The sequence below is a fragment of the Carettochelys insculpta genome, chromosome 16 (assembly GCF_033958435.1).
Source record: "Carettochelys insculpta isolate YL-2023 chromosome 16, ASM3395843v1, whole genome shotgun sequence".
Classification (NCBI taxonomy): domain Eukaryota; kingdom Metazoa; phylum Chordata; order Testudines; family Carettochelyidae; genus Carettochelys; species Carettochelys insculpta.
Window position 1 is genome coordinate 26621764 of NC_134152.1, and position 26327 is coordinate 26648090.

The 26327-nt window shown below is 42.2% G+C and overlaps 2 protein-coding genes across 2 annotated transcripts in view; one reads left to right on the forward strand and one right to left on the reverse strand.

Moving 5' to 3' along the window:
• The window catches only part of CHLSN (cholesin), a 217730-nt gene that overhangs the window by 150068 nt on the left and 41335 nt on the right, over positions 1-26327 (reverse strand). The gene's annotated exons all lie outside the window — the stretch shown is intronic.
• LOC142021845 (uncharacterized) lies at positions 554-25793 on the forward strand. Its single transcript, XM_075011095.1, has 3 exons — positions 554-590; positions 1474-1635; positions 22964-25793. Exons 1-3 carry the CDS (start codon positions 554-556, stop codon positions 24034-24036), a joined length of 1272 nt encoding a protein of 423 aa, XP_074867196.1. The 3' UTR covers positions 24037-25793.

Genomic DNA, 26327 nt, shown 5'->3' on the forward strand with positions numbered 1-26327 from the left:
CTCTGCCACAAAGGATGTAACAGAGTATCCAGCTGCAGTAAAGAGAAAGAGGCTGGCTCATCCTTTCCCAGCCTGCACTGGGATCAGGGTTCTGCATTTAAAAGGCTGAGCGACACAGGCTGGCTGCTCTGCATTTAAAAGCCTGAGACAAGAGACTCGGCTTCTGTCCCCACCACGGGGATAGGGCTCTTCCCCACCCCCCCCAGTCCTTCACTGCTTGGCATTATGAAAAGCAGCAAGGAAGGGAGGAAGAGCCCTATCCCCATGGTGGGAACAGAAGCTGAGCCAGCCTATGTGCCGGTTCAGCCTTTTAAATGCAAAGCAGCGGCTGGGGGGGAGCAGGGGAGAGATAACCAAGAAACCATTCGAAATTTTGGTGGTTACTCTGTTACCAGATTACTCATTCTTTACCATCCCTTTCTGCCATCACTCCACCCATTCCTTCAAGCCCTCACCCATCCTCTTCCCTGCCTACTCTTCCAAACACACTCCACTCCTCCTCCTCTGTCTCCCTCCCAGCATTTCCAGACCACTGAAAATCAGCTGATTCAAGATGCTCCAGAAGTGCTGGGAAGGAGGGGGAGCAATTGGTAAGTGTACTGGGGGCCTGGCACAATAAGCATGGGAGGAGAAGGCAGAGTGGGGGGGCGGTGCAGAGACTGCAGGTAGAACCCTGATGGGCATGTGCAGTCCATGGGCCACAGGTTGCCCACCACTGCTGTAGTTACTGCAGATTTTTAAAAAACTACCACAGTAAGTTTGGGGGTTTTCTCCCCAGGGTATACTGATTTGAAGAAAGATACTGCAAACAACAAATTCTTAGCAGCTCATTTGTATAGTGTGGCATGAGTCAATCCTATTTTCTCACATTTACAATTGAGGTTTTAAACAAACTATGAAACGTTCTCATTCAGAACAGTGAGACTGAGTCAGATATAAACCCATCAAGGACTCAAAAACCTGCCCTTCCAACATGGGGTGAGCTTTACACTGGATCTTGGGGAAAAAACTACTGCATATGCCCAGAATCTGGGCTTCCAAAAAAATCAAATTCGATGAATCAGAAAGCAGAAACGCACTCTAAGTTGTTAATTTTAAGCAAGGTGATGTTTAATTTTTTTTTCTTTTGCATTTTTTCCTTTGACTCTTTTTGTTGTGTTTTATCATATAAACTGCTACACTTCTACAAATACAATCAGAAAGGTTCATTAACGTGCACAGGATCATTTCTTTAAAAAAAATACAAAAACTAAATGAGAAGCCACTGGATGGCCTCACATACTCAGAAATGCTTGGGGCAAACACTACTGAAATATTTTAGTGCGTAGGATAATTTGAACTTTAAAGTCACATGATGAAACCACTGGTTTTCTTAACAGGCAACGTATATAGTTTGAATTACTTAAACCCAAGGTCCTGTTTCCCCTGCAGAACTGTAGGTTTTTGTAGTCTGTGACTGTCTGGGATTTTTAGCCTGCAACACAGCAACTAAAGAAGCAGCTTTACATATACAGCAAGGAGAGTATGTACTTTTTTTTTTTTTAAGTTCTTTCCTCTTAACAGTAACTAAATTTCATCACTATTCACTGTGGAAAGCCTCAGCCAGTTGCATCTGTGGAACATTTCCTTGCAGAGGTGAGTGTTTTACCTTGCTTTAAATATGTAAATGTTTTAATCACCACTAAGGGATCAAATTATGAAGTTTTAATTTAAACATTTTATTTTTCCTTTCCTCTGTATCATCTGGATCCTACAAAGTACAATGAAATATGACCTATCTGGGACCTATGATAAAACTAATTCTTAATTATGAAACTGAACTTGAGACAAACAGATTTACAGACTAAAAAGATCATCCAGACCACTTTCTTAACGGTTGGGAATTATCACAGTTATGGATACATAACAGGAAACATTAAATTAAACAGACAGGAAACACGTCAATCATACTGATTAAAGTCTGTGCTGGGAGAGTTAGTGCAGCTTCACTAACATTCCAGTAAAGTAAACATGGAAAGTTTCAATTAGAAACTGAACTTTCTAAAACTGAAGTGTATGGCTTCTCGAACATTCAAAATTCCACATAATACCAAATCTGAAAAATCTGTAAGAAAGTTTCAATTATTCCTATTACCCAAAAATTTTAAGGTAAGAAAAAATTCAGTAGAGCATTTTAGTGTTTCATCATCTTACTGTACAGCAGCTGTAGAGTCTTCTGTAAATAAATTCCGTCCCCATGTTTTAACATGGCAAAACCTAAAATAGTAAGAAAACTGATCAGGGTATATTTTATTTTGAAAACCTAGTTTGATTGCTCTCAAGAGTTAAAATTGCACATGCCCATCATGGGCTATGGGCTGGTAGCCACGGAAATCTTACCCAGAAAGAAAATGTTTCTGCTGGTTGGAAAATGAACACGACAGAATTTCCTAATTTTTTTGTACAAAAATAGATTGGTTGCTAAGGAAATCATTCCCAAATTTAGAGATGCCTCTTTAAAGGTTTTAAGTGCCAGTTTCCATTAAGCCAAGGTTCCAAGTCTCGTGGGTGCTTAAACAAACCAAACCGAAAAAAAATGGTTTTAGAGTCTAGGCTTTCTGTTTTCTTTTCACTTCTTGCAGTTCTGCACTACCTTTTGGGTATTGCATTAAACTGTTTTGCTCCACCCGCTGGCAGTGAAAGATAATTTATTAGCTGGGTCCCTGTGATTCACAGAACAGGAGTCTGATGCCTACACCTTCACTGCTATCACACAAAGCATAACAGATCTGACTAGAACAAAAGAGTGCCAGGAAAATAAGCAAGCAGAATGATAAGGGAGAGAAAAAAATGGACAGAAGAGCACCATGAGAATGATGTCCAACTATAATCAAAGAGAGGAGAACAAAAGCAAAGACGACAATCTAAGGAGATATAGGAAAAAAATAAGCAAGACTATATCAAAAAGTTAATAGAGGTTGAACCTCTTACTCCCGCACACTGTCATCTGGCAACATCCATGGTCTGGCATAATTCTAGTTAGCTGGATGTCCACTTATCATGGGTGTGGTCACATTTCCCATGGTCCCATAAAGTTTGTTTACAGCCATCAGCCTTGGCTCTCAGTGTTTGGTGATGTTATTTAGCTCTAATTTATCTCTAAGGCTATGTTTACACTAGGGGAAAATTTCAAAATGACCATGCTAATGGCGAAATCAGAGAATACTAATAAGGCACTGAAATGAATGTTCAGTGCCTCATTAGCATGCTGCCGGCCATGGCACTTCCCATTTTTTGTATGTGAAACTCATTGTTCCTTCTTTAGTATAACTTTCTTTGCCTCGGTCTTCATGGACAAGGACAGCTCCCAAACTAATGCGATAAGTGATGCACTGTGGGATGAAGGTGGACAGCCTTTGGTGGGGAAAGAACAGGTTAGGAGCTATCTAAAAAAGCTAAACATACATAAATCCATGGGCCTGGAGCTAATTCATCTGAGGGTTCTGAGGGAGTTGGCATATGTTGTTGACAAGTCCTTGGCCATTGCGAAAAGTCATGGAGATCAGGAGAGATCCCAGATGATTGGAAAAAGGCAAATGTGGTGCCCATCTTTAAAAAGGGAAGAAGGATGATCCAGGGAACTACCAGCCCGTCAGTCTTACATCAGTCCCTGGAAAAATCATGGAGGGGCTCCTCAAGGAAGTCATTTTGAGGCACCTGGAGGAGGGGAAACTGATCAGGAATAGTCAGCATGGATTCATGAAGGGCAAATCACGCCTGACCTATCTGATTAGTTTCTACGATGAGATAACTGGCTCTGTGGATGGGGGAAAAAATCAATGGATGAGATTTATCTTGACTTTAGCAAAGCTTTCGATACCATCTCCCACAATATTCTTCTCAGCAAGTTAAAGGAATGTGGATTGGATAAACAGACATTTAAGATGGATAGAAAGCTGGCAGAAAAGTCGGGCCCAGCGGGTAGTGATCAACAGTTCGATGTCAGGATGGCGGTCGGTTTCTAGTGGAGTGCCCCAAGGTTCGGTTCTGGGTCCTGTTCTGTTCAACATATTTATCAGTGACATGGTTGAGGGGTTGGATTGCACCCTCAGCAAGTTTGCGGATGACACTAAGCTAGGGGGAGAGGTAGATACGCTGGAGGGTAGGGATAGGCTCCAGAGTGACTTAGACAAATTGGAAGACTGGGCTGCCAGAAATCTGATGAGGTTCAATAAGGACAAAGTGTAGAGTCCAGCACTTGGGCCGGAAGAATCCCAAACATTGTTACAGGCTGGGGTCTGACTGGCTCGGTAGTAGTTCTGCAGAAAAAGACCTGGGAGTTGTAGTGGATGAGAAGCTGGACAGGAGTCAACAGTGTGCCATTGCAGCCAAGAAAGCTAATAGCATATTAGGTTGCATCAAGAAAAGTGATGCCAGTAGATCCAGAGAAGTGATTATTCCTCTTTATTAGGCTTTGGTCAGGCCGCATTTGGAGTACTGTGTCCAGTTCTGGGCCCCCAATTATAGGAAGGATGTGGCTACACTGGAGAGGGTCCAGCGGAGGGCGACCAAAATAATTAGGCGGCTGGAGCATATGACCTATGAAGAAAGGTTGAGGGAATTGGGACTCTTTAGTCTGCAGAAAAGACGACTGAAGGAGGACTTGATAAAAGCCATCAACTTACCGAAGGGAGGCTGTAAAGAGGCTGTTCACAGTGGTCACGGATGGCAGAACACAGAACAATGGTCTCAAGTTGCAGTTGGGAAGGTCCAGCTTGAACATTAGGAAAAACTTTTTCACTAGGAGGGTGGTGAAGCATTGGAATGATCTACCCAAGGAAGTAGGAGTCTCCATCCCTGGAGATGTTTAAGTCGTGCCCTGACAAAGCCCTGGCTGGGCTGATATGATGGGTTTGGTCCTGCCTAGGGCAGGGTGCTGTACTTGATGGCTTTTTTAGGTCTCTTCCAGCTCTATTGTTCTATGATCCCTCGAGTTGCAAGAGGGTTCCATTCCACACACCCTCACATAACCCAAATTTCACATGGTGGGTCTGACTTTTTCCCCAGTGGAATACACGTTCTACAGCCAGGAAGCAGCAGAAAGGTAAGTACTTGTGGGGGTGGGGGGGGGCAGTTGGGGAGGGTTAAGCCTGGTGGTGGGTTGGGGCTGTGGGAGGCAGACAGGGGGGCTAAACCTGGGGTGGGTTAGGGCTGCAGGGAGACAATGGGTGGAGCTGAATGGAGCTGTGCGTGGGGGTGGTGAGCTGGGCCACAGGGGGTTTGAATCAGGGCTGCACATGGAGGGGCTTGAAACGGTGGGGCGGGATTTAAACAAGGATGGAAGAATGGAACCGGGGCTGTGCACAGGGGGTTTGAAGCAGGGCGGGGGGGGGGGGGGGGCGCAGTTTGAACTGGAGCCACACAGAGGGGGTTGAACCGGGGTGGGAGGACAGAACCAGGGCCACCACAGGTAGGTTAAACTAGGGCAGGGGGGGTTTGAGCCGGAGCCGCGAGCCAAGCGTGGGGGTGGGGTGTGAGCTGGAACCACATGCAGGTAATGAGCCAGCAGGGGGTTGAACCAGGGCCAGGAAGGTTGAGCTGGAATCGCATTTATCTTGTGGTGAGCTAAAGCCAGAGGCAGGGGTGGGGGGTGAGCAGGAGCTACACAGGGGTAGTGAGTGGAGCTGTGGAGGGAGGGCCTGAGCCATGGGGGTATGGAGGAGCAAGTTTACCACAACTGGAAATCATGTATTTCCAGGGTTTACTGTAGGAATCCGGGGTCAGCCACGTACGAGCGGGATCATGTACTCTGGGTTCACGTACGCTGAGACTTTACTGTACTCTGCATTTGTCATTATCAAACTTCATCCTATTTACCTTGGACCATTCCTCCAGTTTGCCCAGATCATTTTGAATTATGACCCTCTCCAACAAAGTACTTCAACCTCTCCCAGCTTGGTGTCATTTGCAGACTTTTTAAGCATACTCTCTATGCCACTCTCTAAACTGTTGAAGGTATTGAACAGAACTGGTCCCCAAACTGACCGCTGTAGAACCCCACTTGTTATGTACTTTCTAATGTAATGCAGCAAATCTATGGAACACCAAAACACAATCACAGTAGGTGATTGTGAGGTCCTTCATCTTTTTTTTTTTTGATACTGGAAGGTCTAAGGGTATGTCTACACAGCAGCTTTGAGGTAAAGACAGAAAGTTAGCATGCTGAAAAGAGCATGGCGATGGTGTCATAGGTGGCAGCTCAGGCTAGTCACATGAGTACATAATTGTGGGTCTGGTGGGTTTGTGCTGGTCCCACAGATTTTGCAATAACGTCTGTAAGAGAATAACAAATGGCTCTACATGTTAGTGTGTGTGTGTCCTCCAACTATAAAGAAGAGTGGATAGTGAGTCCTTTGGATTAAACCAACACTCATGGAGAATATATGCAGTGAGTGCAGACTAAGGCAGGGAAGAGCTCTCCTTTTTCAAAAAAACACCTGAACAGATATCAAATGAAAAAATAAGGTTGATGACTGTTTTTAAAAGCTACCAAAAAGAAGCTCCCAGAAGCAATTCATGATAACTAACAACTATTCATTTTAATCTCACTTATGTTCCCATACAAAAATATTTGGGGATATACCACAAGTCTCGAGCTATACCAAAATAGCATCTTGTGTTTGTATTTTTATTCTCCTGGGATGCACCACATGTTCATGAGTTCAAGCAGGCACTGTAGATTTACTGATTAAGAAAAATTGTAAACAGCTTGTTGTTTTGGTAGTATTGCACTAATGTGGGGCTTTTCCCTGGATATTTTTTTCACTATAGTGCGTTGCTATCATTAAGACAGAAAATAATTAAGCTTTATCTACATGGAGACATTTTACCAATTATACTAACATATTTATACAGATCTCTCCCTTCTCCCAACTCTAGATTACCCTAAAGTTAAACACTAGTGCAAATGCCTTGCTACAGTTTATCTTAAACTCCTAATAAAGTCACAAACTAAACTAAAAAAAAAAAAAAAAAAAATACTTACATGCAATAACAGAAGCACCCCCCTGAGAAGTAATACTAGCTTAAAATGCACTCTAGTTTAAATTCACAACTTCAGTCACAAATGGGAAGGAAAGGAACAGGCAGGAAGAGGAACAGAAATCTATAGACAAGGCCTGAGTTGTAGTTTTAATTTGCTTCTGGCATCTCTCTTGATAAGCGTGAAAAAATTAAGCCTGAACAGGTTAATAATATCTCCTTTAAAATGTCATTGTGTGTAAAAGTAGCAAAATGAGTCTACTTAGTAATCAACAGCATGTGATTTGTTAAGGCAGTAAGTTCTTCAGTTTGCTGTGCTACGTATAATCTTCCTTCTCTCAGGCTGCAGCTACACTAAAGATAAATTTGAATTTAAGGCAGTTAGTGCGTTACCATGTGACTGTCTTCACGGTAAATACCATTAGTTTGATTTAGGAAGCACTAATATCAATACTACAATACTGTCGCTATCTGACGGGTACAGCGCCAAGCTTAAATTCAAAATCTTGATTAAAGGCCGGCGTGGAAGTGTCACGTCTTGAAAACAAATTTATTAGCCTCCGGGGTGTCTCATACGTAACCCACAATGCCCCTCAGTGCTCTGCTCAGTGCACAAGAATTAGGTAAAATGAAGACTATGAGTTTCATATCGGGACCAGGAAGCCTGTGGCTGTAGGGTCATGTTTGTATTAGAGACTGATGAGACACATCCTTCTGTCTTTGCTATTAGCACTGTGAGAGCATCTACCCATTACAAATAGACCCACCCTGGAGTTTGTGGTTCTGTCTCTACACCTGTTATTTTTTTCTGCGCTGCACGGCGCCAGCTGCTGCCCTGACGCATCACATGGCAGCAAGGCTGTTGTGTTTGTGTAAGCGGCCAAGAAACTTCTCGGTGGTTCACATTTGTCCACAAACTCTCCACTCCTTCCCCCACAGGCACCACACAGTTGGGGTCTTTCCCCCACTCAGCCACATCACATGGGTAGCCCCCAAACCAATAAAAGGATGTGCTTGCCGTTCTGGGCTGACCATACTTCCAGGCAGCACCATGTCCTAGCTTGTGCGTGATTAGGGCTCCAAGGGCAGGAAAGAATTTAGGGGGCTTGTAATCACTGGGGGGGGTCCCCCAGCACCTAAGATATGCTGGAGGGGAGACTAGTTCAACTGGCCCCCAACTAAAATATTTTGGGGCCTTTCTGCCGCCAGGGGAGAAGTCCCCCCGGCCAAAAAGAATTTCAGGGGACTGCAGCCACTAGGGGGAGTCTCCTGGGTGGCTAAGATACTGGGGGGGACTAATTCAACTAGCCCCCCGACTGAATCCGCCCCCAGACCACTAGCAAGAGACCAGTGGGGCTTGGTGCCACTGGAGCAAAATCTCCCGTGGTGACTAACAGTCAGGAAGACTATTTCAACATTTGAACCAGCGCTGCACCTGCAGACCACAACCTCCCTCCGTCAAAAGTATTTTTGGGGGCTTGCTGTCCATTGCATACACCTGCTGGTTTGATATTTCTGTTATAAAATTTGTTCCAACATTTCCTATCTGTCTTCATGCTTTGACCCCCAACCCCCACCTCCACCAAAACACAGGGTGGGGGACAAGCTGAGATTCCTGTTTCCATTATAAGATCAGTGTATGAGATTTCACTGCCAAACCCTGTGTTGGCAATGCCTGTATAGTGAAGAGTGAAGACAAAGATCTTTTTTCCTAGACTTTTCTAACCTCTTTCTTCTAACTTTGAGAATACAGTCTGCCCCTGTGCTATCTTCAGGGATCGGATGCAATCATGGGAGGGGAGCCAGTCAGCGGATGACCTGTTGAGAACACAGCCTGTGCACAGAAGCCTTATAACAGCAACGAAGGGTCCTGTGGCACCTTATAGACTAACAGAAGGTGCCACAGGACGCTTCTTTGCTGTTACAGATCCAGACTAACACGGCTACCCCTCCGATACTAGAAGCCTTATAGTGCACCAGAAAGCCAAAGACCCTCCACTCAGCATCTCTTTTTTCAAAAGCTTTCCCATCATCTCTTTCTTCATGCTCTTCAGGGTCCATGTATTATTTTCAGGGACAGGATGCAATCACGGGAGCAAGGACAGTCAGTAGATGGCCAGTTGAGAACTCAATTACAGACCAAAGAGATTTCTATAAGCTTTTTTTGCCATCTCTGTGGATTCCCTACTTTTTCTTCCTTCTGACAGGAAAGAAGGATGTGTGCTTAGCACAGGAGGGGAATGAGGAAAATGCAAGGTAGAAAATGATGTCAAAGACCACTGAGCATACCCAGAATGCTATGGGGATGAGGGAACTGTGGAATAGGCTCCCACAATGCAGTCGACATTTGCCAATTGAGTGTGGCAGCAATAACTTGACTTTGTGAAGAGTTAAGTGGGGAGGTGAGGATCGTTGAAATCGAAGGTATAAATTCCAGAGTTACAAAATCTATATTAATAAATTTGATTTTAATCTCAGTGCAGATGTGGCCTCAGGCTCCTTATCCTTATACTTTGGATTGTCCAAAGAGGAAGTATGGCTTTATACTAACTTGTGTCAACCAAAGCTTGTAGTGCAGATGTGTACAAAGAAGCTAGACTATTGAGGCAATGAAGGGAAGCTTGGCATAGGGAGCAGGGTGTGTGACACTGCAGCCCATATTCATCCTAGTACAGGTTGAACCTCTCTAACCTGGAACTCTCTCATTCAGCAACATTGGTAATCTGCCATAATTTTTGCCACCCAGATGTCGCTTGTCATGGTGTGACCAATTTTTCCCTGCAATCCCATAAAGTTTGTTTACAGCCACCAGTCCCGGCTCTCAGGGTTCTTTGCTGTTGTTTAGCTGTAATGTACCTCTAAATGTCTTTTAAGAACCCAGTAAGCAGCAGAAGTGTTGGCAATGCTGCTAGACAATATTGACCTCCCGTAGTCCAGCAAATTTTCTTGTCCAGTACCAAACAGGTGCTGAGGATGCTGGTCTAGAGAAGTTCAACCTGTAATACTGTAATATGATTATTGCATAATTATTTATTTCTGTACAAGTAAAGGCACATAAGGTGTCATGGGGAAAATTATAGTTTACTGTGATTATCCTTGTTTGTATGCATATATCATCCAAAAGGTTTATCCAAAGCTGTAAATACCAATAGTATCTGTATTTAAAATGTATCACCTGGGTAACACACATAGATCATTTGATTTCAGTCTAGATAGCTGGTTGGGAAAGGCCTATTCAGGACAATAAACCACTAGGAAAAACAACAGATGGTAGGAGACACTTCTCTCACCTGTAAGTAATTACTGCTATAACCCTGCAAGGACATAAGAATGGCCATTACTGGGTCAGACCAAAGGTCCATCTAGGCCAGTATGCCGTCTGCCAACAGTGGCCAGTGCCAGGTGCCCCAGAGGGGATGGACCAAAGAGATGATCAAGCGACTTGTCTCCTTTCATCCATCTCTAGCCTCTGACAAACAGAGGCCAGGGACACCACTCCTACCCCCTGGCTAATAGCCTTTTATGGACTTAACCTCCATGAATTTACCTAGCTCTTCTTTGAGCTCACTTATAGTCCTAGCCTTCACAGCGTCCTCTGGCAAGGAGTTCCACAGGTTGACTGTGCGCTGTGTGAAAAAGAACTTTTTCTTATTAGTTTTAAACCTGCTAGTCATTAATTTCATTTGGTGTCCTCTTGTTCTTGTATTATGGGAACAAGTAAATAACCTTTCTTTATTCACCCTCTCCACGCCTCTCGTGATTTTATATACCTCTATCATATCCCCCCCCCGCCCCCGCACCCAAGTCTCCTCTCTTCTAAACTGAGAAGTCCCAGCCCCTTTAACCTCTCCTCATATGGGACCTGTTCCAAACCCCTAATCATTTTAGTTGCCATTTTCTGAACGTTTTCAAATGCCAAAATACCTTTTTTGAGGAGAGGAGACCACATCTGTACACAGTATTCAAGATGTGGGCGTACCATAATTTTATAAAGGGACAGTAAAATATTCTTGCTCTTATTTTCTATCCCTTTTTTTAATAATTCCTAACATCCTATTTGCTTTTTTGACTGCCGCTGCACACTGCGTGGATGTTTTCAGAGAACTATCCAAGATAACCCCAAGATCTCTTTCCTGATTAGTCGTAGCTAAATTAGCCCCCCATCAGATTAAATGTATACTTGGGGTTATTTTTACCAGTGACCAGGCCATGCGATTTTGGACTCCATCTTGGGATATCCGTATTTTTCCACAAACCAAACAAGTTTTAAAACAAATGGTTCCAACTATACGGTAAAGCTACATAAGGCAGGGAGTGACATCAGTGATTCTTCACTTCCCACAGAAGAACTCTAAAATTGCTGAGGAACAAAAACTGAGCTATGGGAAGTGCTGAACCCAAGTTAAAGGGATTTCTAGCCTATGTATGAAAAACCTGGGGATTCCAAATTGTAAATCTCAAGATTCTTTCGTCTTGAGAATCTGCAGCCTGCTTGTATCATCAGACAGGGAAAGAATTTGCTAATTCAATTTTTATCTTTCTAGAATAATTCTAGATTGCAATTTTTACTACATAATTTGTTTTTACGTTTGCTATCACTTACAGTCACTCATGTCTGTTGCTGTTATTTTATTTTGTTTTAATATAAAGCCTGTGAGTTTGAAGTTGTGTTTGGGAATTTTAGCTCAAGGGAGCTGTTGCCTATTCCTTTCAACATTGAGGGTGAGGCAAGCTGGATATTAATCTATATTGGTTGGGATTTGGACCAGGGCAGGAAAGCTGGGGCTTATTTTAGCTGGAGCTACTTCATAATTGTTTCAAATGTTGTTGGTTTTCCGGTCAGAGAGCCTGCAAAGTAACTGCAGCTGGGTGTGTCCCTATCTGTATGAATGATGGTGCAAGTATAAAACCAGGAGTGTGCTTCCATCTTGTCACAGCAGCTCAGTGTGAGATGAAGCCAAGACCAGTGGATGGGTGGGCTCAGCAGTTCCAGGTGGTGCACAGGGTAAACCCATCACATCATGGTCACTTGTTTAAGGAAGCATTCTACACAATGACTTTGGGAGGCTGAGGCATATATGGGATGTTCTTTCTATGGTTGAGAGTTTTTTTTCTCTCTGCCTTCTGTGACATTTTCATATGGACCCGTCAGCTTTTTGATGGCATTGAGCATTTATAGTTAGTTTTGGCTCTGTAAATGTTTCCATTACTGTTTTTTGAACTCCTTTCAGACTCCAAGCTAAGTATCCTCTCAAGTAACTATGTCCAGTTCCCTTATATGGAATCTCAATATAGCTTTTTAGTAGACTACTTTTATGATAGTATCATTGCTCATGAAACAGGAAGGTAGCTTTAGATTTCCCTGTAAGTAATATGGGCCTGTATCAGATTACTAAACCAGTGATAATGCTGATACCTGTTTGAATTGTTCACATCTGATCTTTGTACTGATGTTAGCTCCATCTTTTGACTATAGCCAAAGAAATCATGATTGCATCATGGTTCCCCTTCGGAAAACACATGGTAAGCAATACCCTGCAATCCAGTTATCATCTTGGGTTTTTAAAATTACATTGCAGAACACCAAACAGCAAAATAAAAATAAACTAGAATGTCATTTTAAATTGCTCAGACTTTCGCACATGAAAGTCTACATTTTTGTTAATCATTTTCTCGCATTTCTGTACAATCCAGTATTTTCATTTAAATTATTGTTCAGAAAACAAAGGCTATGTCTATATCAGGGAAATAAGTTGATTTCAGATACACAATTCTAGCCAGGGCACTTGCGTAGCTAGAATCAACGTATCGGAATCGAATTATTTCCCTGGTGAAAACTTAGCCTCTATAGGCTGGCGTTGACCTCCCCTTATAAGTCCACGCAACAGCATGGAGTACAGGGGTCAACCACTGACTCCAAAGAGATTGGTTTTGCTATGTCTTCAGCAGATGCACAAAATTGAACTCTGGAAGATTGACTGCCAGCGTGTCAATCTTCTGGTATATATAGACAGGCCCAAAGTGGTTTAAAGTTTTTCTCACTTAGTAATTTACTTCTGTCCAAAAGGATCAAATTGTATAGTGGAAAACTTCTCTTCATCTGCAGAGTTTGAGGGAATGTTTATGCAATTTGAAGTCTGTTTGCTGATACTTAAAATTCTCTTTCAATGAAAGCCAAAAAACTTAAAGATCTACAAAAATAGGTTGAATTGGGCACAATCTTTTCCCTGTACAGATCTAGCGCCTGCTCAGGTACCTGAGGAAAAAACAGGTGTTCCTTGAAAGTACTCAGTGTTCTAGCATGATATAAATATGATTAGGATCAAATAATCTACAAGCCCTTCAGAATACTCAGATTAGCTGTCTGAGTGACAACTATTTGTCAAGCTTTTCAGAAGCTTCAGGAAATACCTCTTTAAAGAGATCTAGACAGGCAAGTCTTTCAACAGGATATAAACGTTTTCTGCCTCCCTAAATCTGAAGAACTCTGAGGTGCTTTCTAAAGGGAGCTCTAGATGTGAACTGAAGTACACCTGCAGATCTTCCAGAAGGTCAAATGTTTTAACACTGCAAGATTTACTGTTCTCAACTGCCAGATTTAAGAGGAGGATTTGATCTCATTTCTAGGCTAGAAAAGTAATCTGTATGTTCAACAGTGTACACTTAGGCTAGGCATTTAGCATTTCTAAATAGTTTGCACAGAAATGGGGAAGTTGCTGTAGCACTCTTCATTAAAAAAAACTCTGTAGAACTGAAAGTTCTTAAAGAGATATTGGACAACATGGAACTAATTGCAACAGCATATTCCACATAGGTTAGGAGTCATGGATGCTTTGGCATCTGGAGACTTCTCTTGTAGTTCATGAAACAGATGTATCTTGCTTTCCGACCACCAGTTACCAAACGTGTTTTTGAAGTACCCAACAAATGTGCAAAACAACTGAAAAGATGCTTTAAATGATTCATCAGTTAAGTTTATATATGCCAAATAGGTGATATGCACAAAAGTTGGAAACACTGTAGGAAAAAAAAACAGAATCAAATGCCTTTTTCATGTAGCTAGCACCGTCAATATCAACTATTGCAACATTTTCACAATTAATCTGATATAATAGACACCCTGAATTACATGGGTGTTGCATTCCAGGCAACCCCATCTTAACACAAATTTTGCGCAAGTTTGAGGAGACTGGAATCAGGTGGCAACCTACCTCCCAGAACCACTGGGTTTGCAGAAGGCATGCCAGCCCACCAGGGCTGGTCAGTTTCCTGGCTCTGAGAATGGCGGGGAGGTGGAAACCAGGCAGTAGCCTAGTTCCCATCTCCCTGCCACTAGCAGGACCCAGGAAACTGACCAGCCATATGCTGGTCAGTTTCCCAGATCCTACAAGTGATGGAGGGTGGGCGTGGGGACTGGGAACCAAGCAGCAGCCTGGTTCCTGGCTCCCTGCCACTGGTGGGAGCCAGGCATAGCTTCTGCCCAGCTGCCCCAGCTAGGGGAATCTGGGGAAAAGATGAACCACCATGGCTGTCTGCCCACCCTGGCTCTAGCTTCACCCCAGCTGGAGGACCCCAGCAGGCAGACAGTCACTGCAACTGGGCTTCTCCCCTGCTTCCCCCAGCTGCGGCGCTGGAGCGCTTTCAATTTGCACTTAACTGAAATCATGCATACCAGAGGATTACTGAACTCATTTACTCTTTTTATGACAGCCTGTGAAATAGCTCATGAACAGAATCTACAACCTGGTAACTTTTTTGTGGAAAACATTCCCACTGCAATCAGATTCTAATGGTACCAAAAGTACATTCAGAACTGACCCTGTCTCAGCATCACAACATTCAAAAATAACAGCCATTTTCTTCTTTAAGCTTTGGCTTAGGTTTTCCTCTTCTGTGAGGTACACAACACATATGTCTTAGTCAGTTGCATCCTATCAAGAATCACACCACCATCCAAGTCCTGCTGCCAGGAAATTCTCTCACAAGTGAGCGATGAATCTTTCAGAAGGGGATGCTGGCATTTGCTAGTGTCTTTACGCCTGCTGTACAAATCTGAAAGTAAAAGCTAGATAAATCTTGAGTGACCACAAATGTTTAATATCCATCTTTCACATTAGATAACAGATGTATTCATATTATATTTAGTTCTGAACTCCTAGATTTTAATTTAGATTTATAACTATCACGATCACACACACACACACGCTTATGGCTCTAGCCGAAGAGACTGAGACTCAACAAAAAAGCATTATTAAATTACAAACAACTATAAAACAGCGGGTGAAAAAGTTACAATGTATTATCAACAGAAAATGACCATAACTATCACTTTAAAAAAAGTTTAAACAGATCTGTCCACTCACGATCTCAGAGCAAGTGAAAAGACCCTATTGCTGGAGCTCTTGTAAGTTACTTACTTTCCAGTATTATAACATTTACTTCCATTCCTTCTCACCTGTAGACTCCCCCCCCATCTGTGTTCTGTTTTTCAGTGTACCTGTAATGATCTTCTGATGTTTGTTCCCACCTTCCTCTTGAGCCACATCTTCCTTCATTTTTTGTTTTTGTTTTGTTTTGTTTTTGGTGGGGTGCAAAATGGTCTACAATTATAGACTGCCAACCATGACTGAGAACAACATTGCAGAATTGTGCAAAATCATTTGCCCCTATCATCATGCACTTTTGTAGGGAATTCTGAAGCACGACAAGGTGGTGTAGAAGTTTTTGATGCACGATGCGAAGGCCATTCATATTGTGGAAGAAAGAGTAACTGTCCCTTTGGCCTTCAGCAACTATACCTGGACCTGGCTGGCTACTCTGGAAACTGCTTGGTTCCAACCGTCCTGACATTTTATTGACTGTTTGATAACTCATTTGGGCTCAGTGTTCTTTTTTTTTTCCTCCTTAAATAATGGTAGTTAAATAGATCCTGAGCTGTTCTCCAACTCTACTCTACCACTATGGCACAGGACAAAACTGAGAAAATACATAGATCTTCCTAACTGAGGAAGCTCCTTTACACCACTCTGGCAATGCATCAGACTAAAAACTTATGAGGTTTGTGCTCCTAGGGGAATTGACTAAGATTGGAAACAGCGCATGTGACAAGCAAAAGGTGCCATGAAATAATAAAGATTAATTATTTACTAAAACAAGATTTTATCGAGTATCAAAACGAGAGCAAAAAGCAACAGGGAATGAAGCACAAGTACAGTAAAAGTTATAAAATAAATGAATAGAAAAGAACTTTACAAGAAAGAGAGCATTCATGTCCATTTCAGTTAATTTTGGCCACACATACAGCAACTGCAACTCTCAAGTCATGAATACGAAACTGTGGATCTCCTCGCTGTCTCCCAGTGTGAAGTTGAAAGGATAAGGACAAGGCCCCCTAATGACACATGGACGTTGGTTTTTTTTGTTTTGTTTTTTTGGTGGGGGTGTGGGCACACAACTGATAAAAGAGAGTTCTTTGGCTGTCAAGGGAAACAAGTCCATGATTTTTGAACCTGTAGGTCCAAGAGACTGCGGCATTTGTGCTTGCTACTCGAAAAGCCCCACTACATATGTTCTGATGCATCTTCCTCTCTGTCTCTAGACCTCTTCTCCTCTCATCTTTACCTCTCCAACCAGGCTGCAATATTCAAACTTCAGAACTTTTGTTCACAGTCCAGTGAAGTTCTGGCTTTCAGGATCTGACTGACAATATCTTCTTGGTCCTCTTCTTTTTCTTAATCGTGGTCAAGCATTCCGTGGGCCTGGAAGGGGACTGCTCAAGGCCACAAGAGCAGCCACTATCTGATAACGCGCAGAGATTTAATTGATTTACAGTCACAAAGCAAGGCAAAAGTTAAGTTTCAGAACTTCCGTCTCTTGTTCTATAGATGTTTGAAACAACACTTACTTATTGACACTTTAACTTTGGAGCTCCTCTGCATTGTGCTGCTCTCCCAAGCCAACTATGGTGAGTAGGGCTAAAGGTGGAAAAACAATGAAATTTCAGGCACTGTTTCCCTGAATACAAGTGCAGGGCAATGGCACTGAGAACTGGCACTATTTTCCACAGGCAGCGGTGATTTCAGCTGCTGTCTCTCAATGGAATGTAAAAAATGGTATAGAAAGCACAGCCATGGCAGGAACTCTGGAAGCGACATGGGCCCATATGGCATTAGCCTGCATATTGCAATAGTACACGCTAAAACAACTGCTGACTGGTGTGGGAATGTGTCTTACAGTGGAGGAAGAAATAAGATTGTGCGCTCTAGAAACTTTTGGGAGAATATTGCAGGTACCTCCACAAAAGTTTCATCAGGATCTCTAAGGAGGATTCAAGGGCCATCTTTGTGCACATAAACAAATTGTTCTGCATGTCCCTCCCCAAGTCCTCTACTATACAGCAGAAGTTCTTCCCTCTGTGGTATTGCTACCTCTTCCTATATGAGTAAAGTGAAAATGAAAAACCACTACGTATCCTACTACACTGTGATTGGGCGCCATCTGTACATTTAAACAAGGTAATGGTAAATGCATTCACACACTTCCTCTACCTTCCTTCCCTGCATTGTGCTCAACTGCCAGAACTAACTAGATTGCAGTGGAGTCTTAAAAAGACCCTCATTGTGGCAAAGTCTCATGACCTCCATTCTGCTCCTCACAGTTCACAGCAGCTGTATCTAGCCTGCACCACAGTCTCTCCCAGGAGCTCCCGTAGGCCCAAATACAGAACCACTACATACAGAGCTCCGGACAGACTCCAGGCTGCCTGACAAGCGCAGAAGAGACCACACTGGCAGGAGTTATACCACTTGAAGATCCCAGAGACCCATGGGAATTGTGCAGCATCACTGAAGCAGAAAGAGTAAAAAGCAGCCCAGGAGAATTAAGACTTTTCTCCGGTGAGTTAACCAGGGAGTCAGTCAGTGACAGAATTACCACTGACTTGGTGATGAGCATACCCACCATTACCAGGGCCCTGGGAGGGCATCAGTCCCTGTACCCTGGGCACCGCACACCTCTAGAGTGGCATCTCACTTCCCCAGCAAGCCAACTGGCCACAAGGTACCCCAGAAGTGGGCACCTTTATTGACTGACCATAAGATCACACAGCCCTGAACAGAAGAGCTGCCTTTGAAGACCTTAGTCACAAGGTCATATTGCCCTGACCAGAAGGTCTACTTTACTGACTCTGGCCTCTAGGTCAGACTGCCATATTCTATAGTCAAAATCAAAAACACAGGACGCAACTGGCTGCTATACAGTCTTTGTCCTTCTCCCCTCACATGACCTGGCACACATGACAGGGTCAATATAGGCCATGTAGTTTCCATACTCATGGTGAATCAAACACAGCATGCTGACCATGCCTTAATGTCACCCAAGAGATGGAGTTACTGCAGAGCTGTAATGGAGCGATGGATCAGCCACTACAGTAACGAACGTGCTGGTTGAAAACTGCCCTAACAGAGGTTGACTTAATGTTATAGTGTAGACATGCCCTAATTATCACTTTTCAAAGCAGAACACCACTTTTTACACTCTTCTCAGTGGTGCATATTTGGAAAGCAGTTGGCACAAACATTTAAAGAAGCTGAGCTTACATTTAACCTTTTCATCTATTATGAACAACCCAACTGTATTTTCTCCCCAGCTGCATCTTTGATACATTTTTGTTCTGATTTTCTCAAGTTGCTATCCACTCAACTACCACCCTCAAAATGGTCCTGTTAATTAGGAATTCAGTGCTTTAATTTATCATAAATGGCTAGCTTAATACAGTTCACATGTTCATTCTGTCATGTATCCTAAACAACTTCCCATTTCTCCTGACTTTCCCCTGCCTTCACTTTCACTGTTTTCTCCCTGTATGTCCCTCTCCATCTTCCACTAGAAATAAGATCTTAGGTGAAAATTTCAAAAGCACTATTGCAAGTTAAGAGCTTAATTTCTATTGAAAATCACTTTTTAAAAGGAGATTTAGGTTTCTAAGTCACTTAAGTGTTTTTGATAACGTTACCTAAGATTGTTTCTCCATCAGCTTCTTCCTGAAGCTTGTGCTCTGGAGTTGAAAACTTGGCACACACAAGATGTGAGAATAGGTGTCTTCTTAGCCCTGCAAGGTCTTCTCCCAGTGCCTGTGTATCTGCAACAAGATGTTGTCTATTTGCAGAAGCTATTGCTGCAGTGGCACTTTTCAAGAACTCCCCCCAAAATAATTTTTTATGAGGGTTGGCAAATTTAAAAACACTTTCATATTAAGACAACACAAAAAAGCAAAAAAAGGCAGTCCTGTAGCACTTTACAGACAACAATATAATGTATTAAGTGATGAGCTTTCATGGGACTGACCCACTTCTTCATATCTTGAATATCCTGATAAATAACAGACGAGGAGAATTTAACAGAAAGATAAGAAAAAATTAAATAAAAACTGACAAATCACCTAGACACCGGGGGCGGGGAATGGCAGCAGAAAGGGGGAAGAACATGTTATTGCAAGTGTCCATTAAGTTAAGTGGACTTCCTGGGATCACTGCGAATATCAAAGGTGGGGAAACTGTCCTTGTAATGCCTAGGGTAATTTATATATTTGTTGAGCCCAAGATAAAAAGGGTCAAACGTGATAATGAACTGCAGTTGTCTACATAAAAGAATAAATGGACATAAATCAGACACCAGGAATGGTAACGTACAGAAACCTGTGGGAGAGCACTTCAAATCTCCCCGGACACTCAGTAACAGATTTAAAAAGTAACAGTCCTAAAAGAAAGAAATTTCAAAAATCGAATGGAAAGAAAAATCTCTGAGCTGCAATTCATTTACAAATTTGACTCCATTAACCAAGGATTAAACAGAGACTAGGAGTGGCTCACCCCTTACAAAAGCAGCTTCTCTGCCCTGGGTGTTAATATCGCCCCATTAGATGCTGACAATAGGCCCACATCCCCCTGTCTGATCTGACTTGTTTTTTCTTCTTTTGATACATAGTACTCATAGTGGGCCATTTCCACCTTGCTGAATAGACCTTCTCAGCTCTGGCCCTCCCCTTTACGGGGACCCCACTCTTTAAATACCCTTCTGGAAACCACACCCTCCCACTCATGCATCTGATGAAGTGGGTCTTGGCCAACAAAAGCTTATGCTCCAAAATATCTGTTCGTCTATAAGGTGCCACAGGACTTCTTGTTGTTCTCGAAGATAGACTAACAGGGCTCTCTCTCTGATGCTTGCAATTCAGATGTCTCCCTTTTAATCTGGTGTTAAAAGTCTGTTTTAGAATGCAGACTTTTCAGTTTTGAATGCTATGACCTGCTAGCTTGAAGTGCTTACTGACAGATTTGTCTCTTATCATATTAAGAGTTTTTGTCACCAGATCCCTTCATACAAAAAAGCCTGATGTATAGTTGGAGGTACATTATTCCTGACATTAGCATGGAATACGTGGAATCTTGAGATAAGAGGAAAAATCCAGTGTGTAGCCCTATCATTTGCTGATTCATTGTCTTCAGACACTGCTTGAACAGATCAGCTTTGTATACAACTAAATTAAGTGAAGCAACTTGCATTAAAACTATGATTTAGTACAAAATTTAAATGCTTGTATGCCAAGAAAGTGGAAGAAAATAGCTCAGAAAACAGCATGCTATATTTCTGAACTCCAGATACGCTAAACCATTTTTCAATGCTAGCAACATACTTGGTCAGCAGAAGCTTAAAATTTACTAATTACAAACAAAATACTTGAGTTCATTATCTACTGCAAGAAGCTGCTTCAAAATTATATATTCAGCCTTTGCAACTAAATTACCTACCCAATGAGAAACAAGTCCATATTTTCCAAAGCAGCTGACTTTCCAGTACAAAGTGCACATAAACTACCTTTTTGATGGCAAATTAATCATGCTTTTAGGTAGTCTATAAAATTTATATATCTGTATTTATTGCTTTCAGTTTCTCTTGAACAAACAACTATTATGTTTTCCTACACAGTTTCATATTTGCTTAAAAGAAAAAAAAGGACATGTGCATGGTAGCAGAATTATTAGAGCAACATGAGACCCATTACAGTTAACAGCATGTGCGCATTATCTGTAAAAACCCCGATCTTCAGGAATTTATAACTGTAAAACACATGTTCCCGGCTCAAACTTGACAAATAAAACCATAAGATAAAGATATCTTTGAACATAATCTAAAATTTAAGGGAAGGAGATTAAATTTCGTCAGTCTAGGACTCTATACTGTTTAAACTAAAATGACTGTATTATTAATGGATGGGGATCTAATGCTGTGAAAGGGCATGTCCTTCTGACTAGTTCTCAGGCAGCAGTTCCCCTTAATGGCCTCCTCAGCATGGACTTCAATTATGAAAAAACCCTAATCATAAGAGAAAGAATCTAAAAACACAAATATTAAGGAAATATGTTTTCCCTCCACGTTTTGTGTATCTTGGCATCTCCCAGCACACAGCCTGAGCATAACAGGAAGTGCTCCAAAGTGGTCAGCAGAGGCCAAGTGGCATGGAACTTCATATCGACTGGAGTACTGTAATGAAGCCACTTGTGACTACACCTCAGTCTACAGGCTGCAGTTGCCTCCATATTTTACATTTCACTTTTTGGCAAGATGGTAAGGCAGTGTGGGCTCCACACAGCAACAAAATCACCATCTCCACTGCACCCTGCAGATCACTACTCTAAGGCAGAGGTGCACAAATGGGGAGCACAAATTTCAAAAGGCGAGCGTAGCACAAATGGCTCCACCCCCATATGGGGGCCCTCTGCTGCCTTCCACAGCCTCTGTCAGCTCAGCAGCACTGCCCTGTGCAGTGATGCCTGCTTGCCTCTGCCTCCATCTGACAGTTCCTGCCACCACCACCCACCCCACTGCAGGTGCCTCTGCAGCCTCCCTGGGCTAAGCTGACCCATGCTGCCAGCATCTGTCCCCCTAGGGGGCCACTGTCCCCAGGGAGCGCTAGAATCATTTCTATTCTCCCAGCCCAAAGCAAGCTGGGAGGTACCTCCAGCAGAGGCAACTGAGTGGGGGTAAGTTTCTACTGGGACAGCCCGTTTGATCAACTTCCAAGACTTAATTTTTTCTTTGTTTTTTCTTTCTTTCTTTTTTTTTTTAAGTGCAAGTATGTTGATCTTTTTTGTTTTGTTCTTTTGTTTAAGTTTGCCCAAGAGTGCTGAAGGGGAAGGGAAGAGAGGGGGAAGCTGGCTCTTTAAACAGCAGGGAGTTGTTGGCTTTTTGTTTTTTTCTCCCCCCAAGCTGGAGGGACATGGTCTTGAAATGGCAAGATAAAGAGGTTTTATATATATAAAGCACTCTCCATGTCATTAAAATTTTTGAAATATGTTACTGTTTTTAATGTATGTATATTGAGCATGTACATACTGGTTAATAAAGTTTTTACATTCCACATATTTATTTTCTTATATGCGCTGAAAGGTTCCCCTCCCCCTGCCCACCCACGCTTATGAACATAAGTGAAATTTCCATTGGCTTGGATTACATTAAACACATTGGGGAGGCCCTGGCAAAATGCAGAGATGAAAAGGGGGACCAAATGTAAAAATGTTTAACCAGCCCTGCCCTAAGGCATACGAGGGTGTAGGTTCAATGAATCCGTCCCATCCTCTGCAAACTCTAGTAGTTTCACATCTAGAAAGAATGAGAGAGAGGACAAAAAGGGGAAAGCAGAGCATAGACAGCAGTAGAGGGGTCAGGATTTCTCTTGCTACAAATATTAAACTACATAATCTATTTGGAAATTACTAACACAAAAAGTGGTACTGTTTATAAAATATAAAAATGTGACTGTCGTATTAAAAATACTTTTGATGAACAAGATCCTGGGAATTTCTGGCTGTAAATAATTTAAAAGCCACATACATGAGTGACCATTTATACCGTATTTTAAAGGTGTGCTTTATTGTTGTTTTAGGTTACAGTTTCAATCTTCATAAGAGAGAAATAACTCTTCACAGAAGGATGATTTCTCACAACATGACCTGGATAAGATATCCAAGCCATAGCTCGGATCCATCCATCAGTATAGACGACCTCATAGCTTCTCAAAACGTCATATCAAGATTTATGCACTGCTACATTGCCTTCTTTGTACCAACAGGTTTAATAGCTGGTGTATTTATCCTGATCATCTTCATAAAGAATTATTTGCAGCACAACGTCTTGGAAAAATTAGACATATTTATTTTTTATTTCACCATCACCAATATTGTAATGATATTTTTTTCATTTACGATCATAACTCGACCTGACTATTTGAAGATAACCCACTTAGGGTGTGGAGCGCTGTCATTTTTTTTCAACGTAAGTTATTTTAATTCTCAGTATCTTCTGATGTTGATGCTTCTTGCTTTTTTACTCAATAGATTCCCACCAAGGACCGTCTGGATGATCAAAGCAACTCAAAGTCCAAAGTTGTGTGTTGGATTTGCACTAACATGTGCCTTTTGCATCTCACTGGTGGTGGTAGCATTGCTAGGCACAGATGGCTACTATAATGAAACAGACTGCCAATTAGATCCATTATTTGCCTGGCCTGAATATGAGATTATTAAATTCAGCTTCGGGTTTGGAATTCCATTGCTTTTCCAGGCACACTGTTTTATTTTATTCTTTGTTAAAAAAGCACAGCCAGAAGCTCCAATCCTAAGAGAGAACATTCAGGCTTATCTGGCTGTGCTAACTATAACCATAACAATGTTTGCATGCCGTCTGCTTTACAATGTCATGATTCTCTCCAGGACCACATTAAAGATACACAAAAGCATTGGAACGCCCAAGAATGAGCTAATGATGAATATTGCAGAAATAGTCTTGTTTAGTGAGAGCTGCATTAGTTTGATATTCATACTTTGTCTGCATAAACCATGCCAAGCTGGAATAATGAAAATCATAATGAATCTCACAAAAGTTTGCAGAAAAGACACTACCAACAATCCTCTTGAAATACCAGTAGCATCCATTCATGATGAAAATGCACCTCTCTGATTCCTCCACCCCTCAAATTACTGAAATATTTTTATGTTTCATCAAGAACTGTCCATCTTTTTTTGGCCCAAGACTGGACCTGCTTTACAAATATCTAAAGAAAAATGTTGTTTGGGGCCTACCATCCAGTTTTCAAATGGAAAAGAACTGATTTATGTTGGAATTTCTCTCAACCAAAATAAAGTCTTGCACATACTGATGCCAGAACAGCATGCTCTCTGGACGACTTCAATGCACAAGCATAGAAATAAACAAAAGCACAGCAAAAGCATATTTACCAAAGACAGAAAACAAGAAGGAAACTTTCTGTGCAACTGGAATTTAGTCTACTAGAAACAGACAATACTTATGTATTAAACAGATTACACCTAATTTGAAGGGCTGCAGTAAAATATTGCTCAAGTGAAAACAATCTTCCAACTGTGGCACCTTGTACAGTATTCTATAACTTGAAAAAAATTACGGTACTAACCTGAAAACATTCTCTCCTATCCCTCCACCTTCCCTCTTGGACAGTCAGGATTCTGGGGATTTTTGTCTTTATTCCCCTTGTGACTAAAGGTGCCTTTTTGAGCGAGAGGAGAAGAATGCCGAGATTGAACATTCATCCATGTGATAGCCTTTGGAGAAGTGTATAAGTCACAGTTGCTCAAATAAGAGGCAGCTTTGGACCACAGGGAAGAATTCAGGACACGCCCCCCCCCAATAAGCTACAGAATTAGGACAGAGAAACAAGATGGCAGATTAAGCCCATATACAAAAATGCAGGATTTTGGTTGACGATTTTTATGCACAAGAATGAGTATGCTCAGGTGTTTTAACTCAGCATTAAAACCGAGGAAAACAAGTGATGAGCTCCATGGGCTCCATTTAGCTCCATCCAGAATATAAAAGTGCGTGTGTCTTTTTCAGTAAGAGGGAAATAAAAACCTAGGTCAGTGAAAGCCCTGGAGGGGGATCCTCCACAAAGAGCCTATCTTAGGATAAAGGGTTCTGTGTACTCAGCTGAGGACAGGTCAGGGACTAGACATTTGGTACTGAAGGTAGGATTCCCTAATCCTCACTGCACGAAGAGGGAAAATTGAAGAAATTTGGAAATGGATGGTGGAATAATTACACTAGCAGCCAACTCAGAAAGCACCCTTGGAAATATTAGCCCAGGCCGACGTCCAACTGCCATCAGTTTCAGATGCAAATAAGGCTTGCCTGGCTACTTCTGAGGGACAATTCAGTGGGACAAGGAGTCATGAACTAAGACAGTTAAATCCCTCATCCCCTTTTATTTTTTGGCACGACAATGCAGGCTTCACTGGAGGCTTTGGACAAGCATGTTGTCATTGGTTACAAGGCTATAAGGAATCATTTTGGACTGGGAAGTCTTACAGAAAAACATACCAAACAGAGGGTTTGAAATTAACTCTGTCAGGGATGCAGCCACATACTTTTGCTCAGTTTTTGATGGCTCGGGAACTCATTGGCTCAGGCCTAATACCCAGATGGTAAGGAAACAGATTTTATAACAATGGACCTGCACTTAGAAAGTCTACTTGAGGTGGTGAAGGTTTGTGTGGACACCTGGAACAGTGATACAATGAGGATTCTATGGCGATTAAGCCACTAGAGATAACTGCAGCCATGTCCAAAAAAATAAAGGACATCCAGCTGAACAGATGGTAAAACTGCCATATAGAAGAACAAGGCAGAAATCAAAAAGGACAAGAATGCTTGCTAGGAATCTAGTAAAAATCCAGTATCTTTGGCATATCATTCCTTTCCATGTCAGCCAACTTTCACATATAAAGCACTACCGCTTTTCTGGAGTGCAGCTACATGGAAATGAAATCTCATGAAAGCCACAAACACTGGACTTGTGACAAGAACACAAACAGTGCCAGTACAACTAGAAAGAGGACAGTATAAGACCTAAGAGACTGGGGAGTGACCAAACATACGTTAGGGGGTCTTAGTAAAGATTCAGATACTATAGGCAGCAGAACCTCTTACAAACACTTCTGTCAGCATAAGACTCCTGGATAGAGCCCGTTACTTTTGTTTGCCCTATTTGGGAGTCTTGGGCTATGTCTACACTAGCCCAAAACTTCGAAATGGCCATTTCAAAGTTTACTAATAAAGTGCTGAAATGCATATTCAGCACCTCATTAGCATGTGGGCGGCTGCAGCACTTCGAAACTGACACGGCTTGCCGCCGTGTGGCTTGTCCAGACGGGGCTCCTTTTTGAAAGGATCCCACCAACTTCAAAATCCCCTTATTCCCATCTGCTCATAGGAAT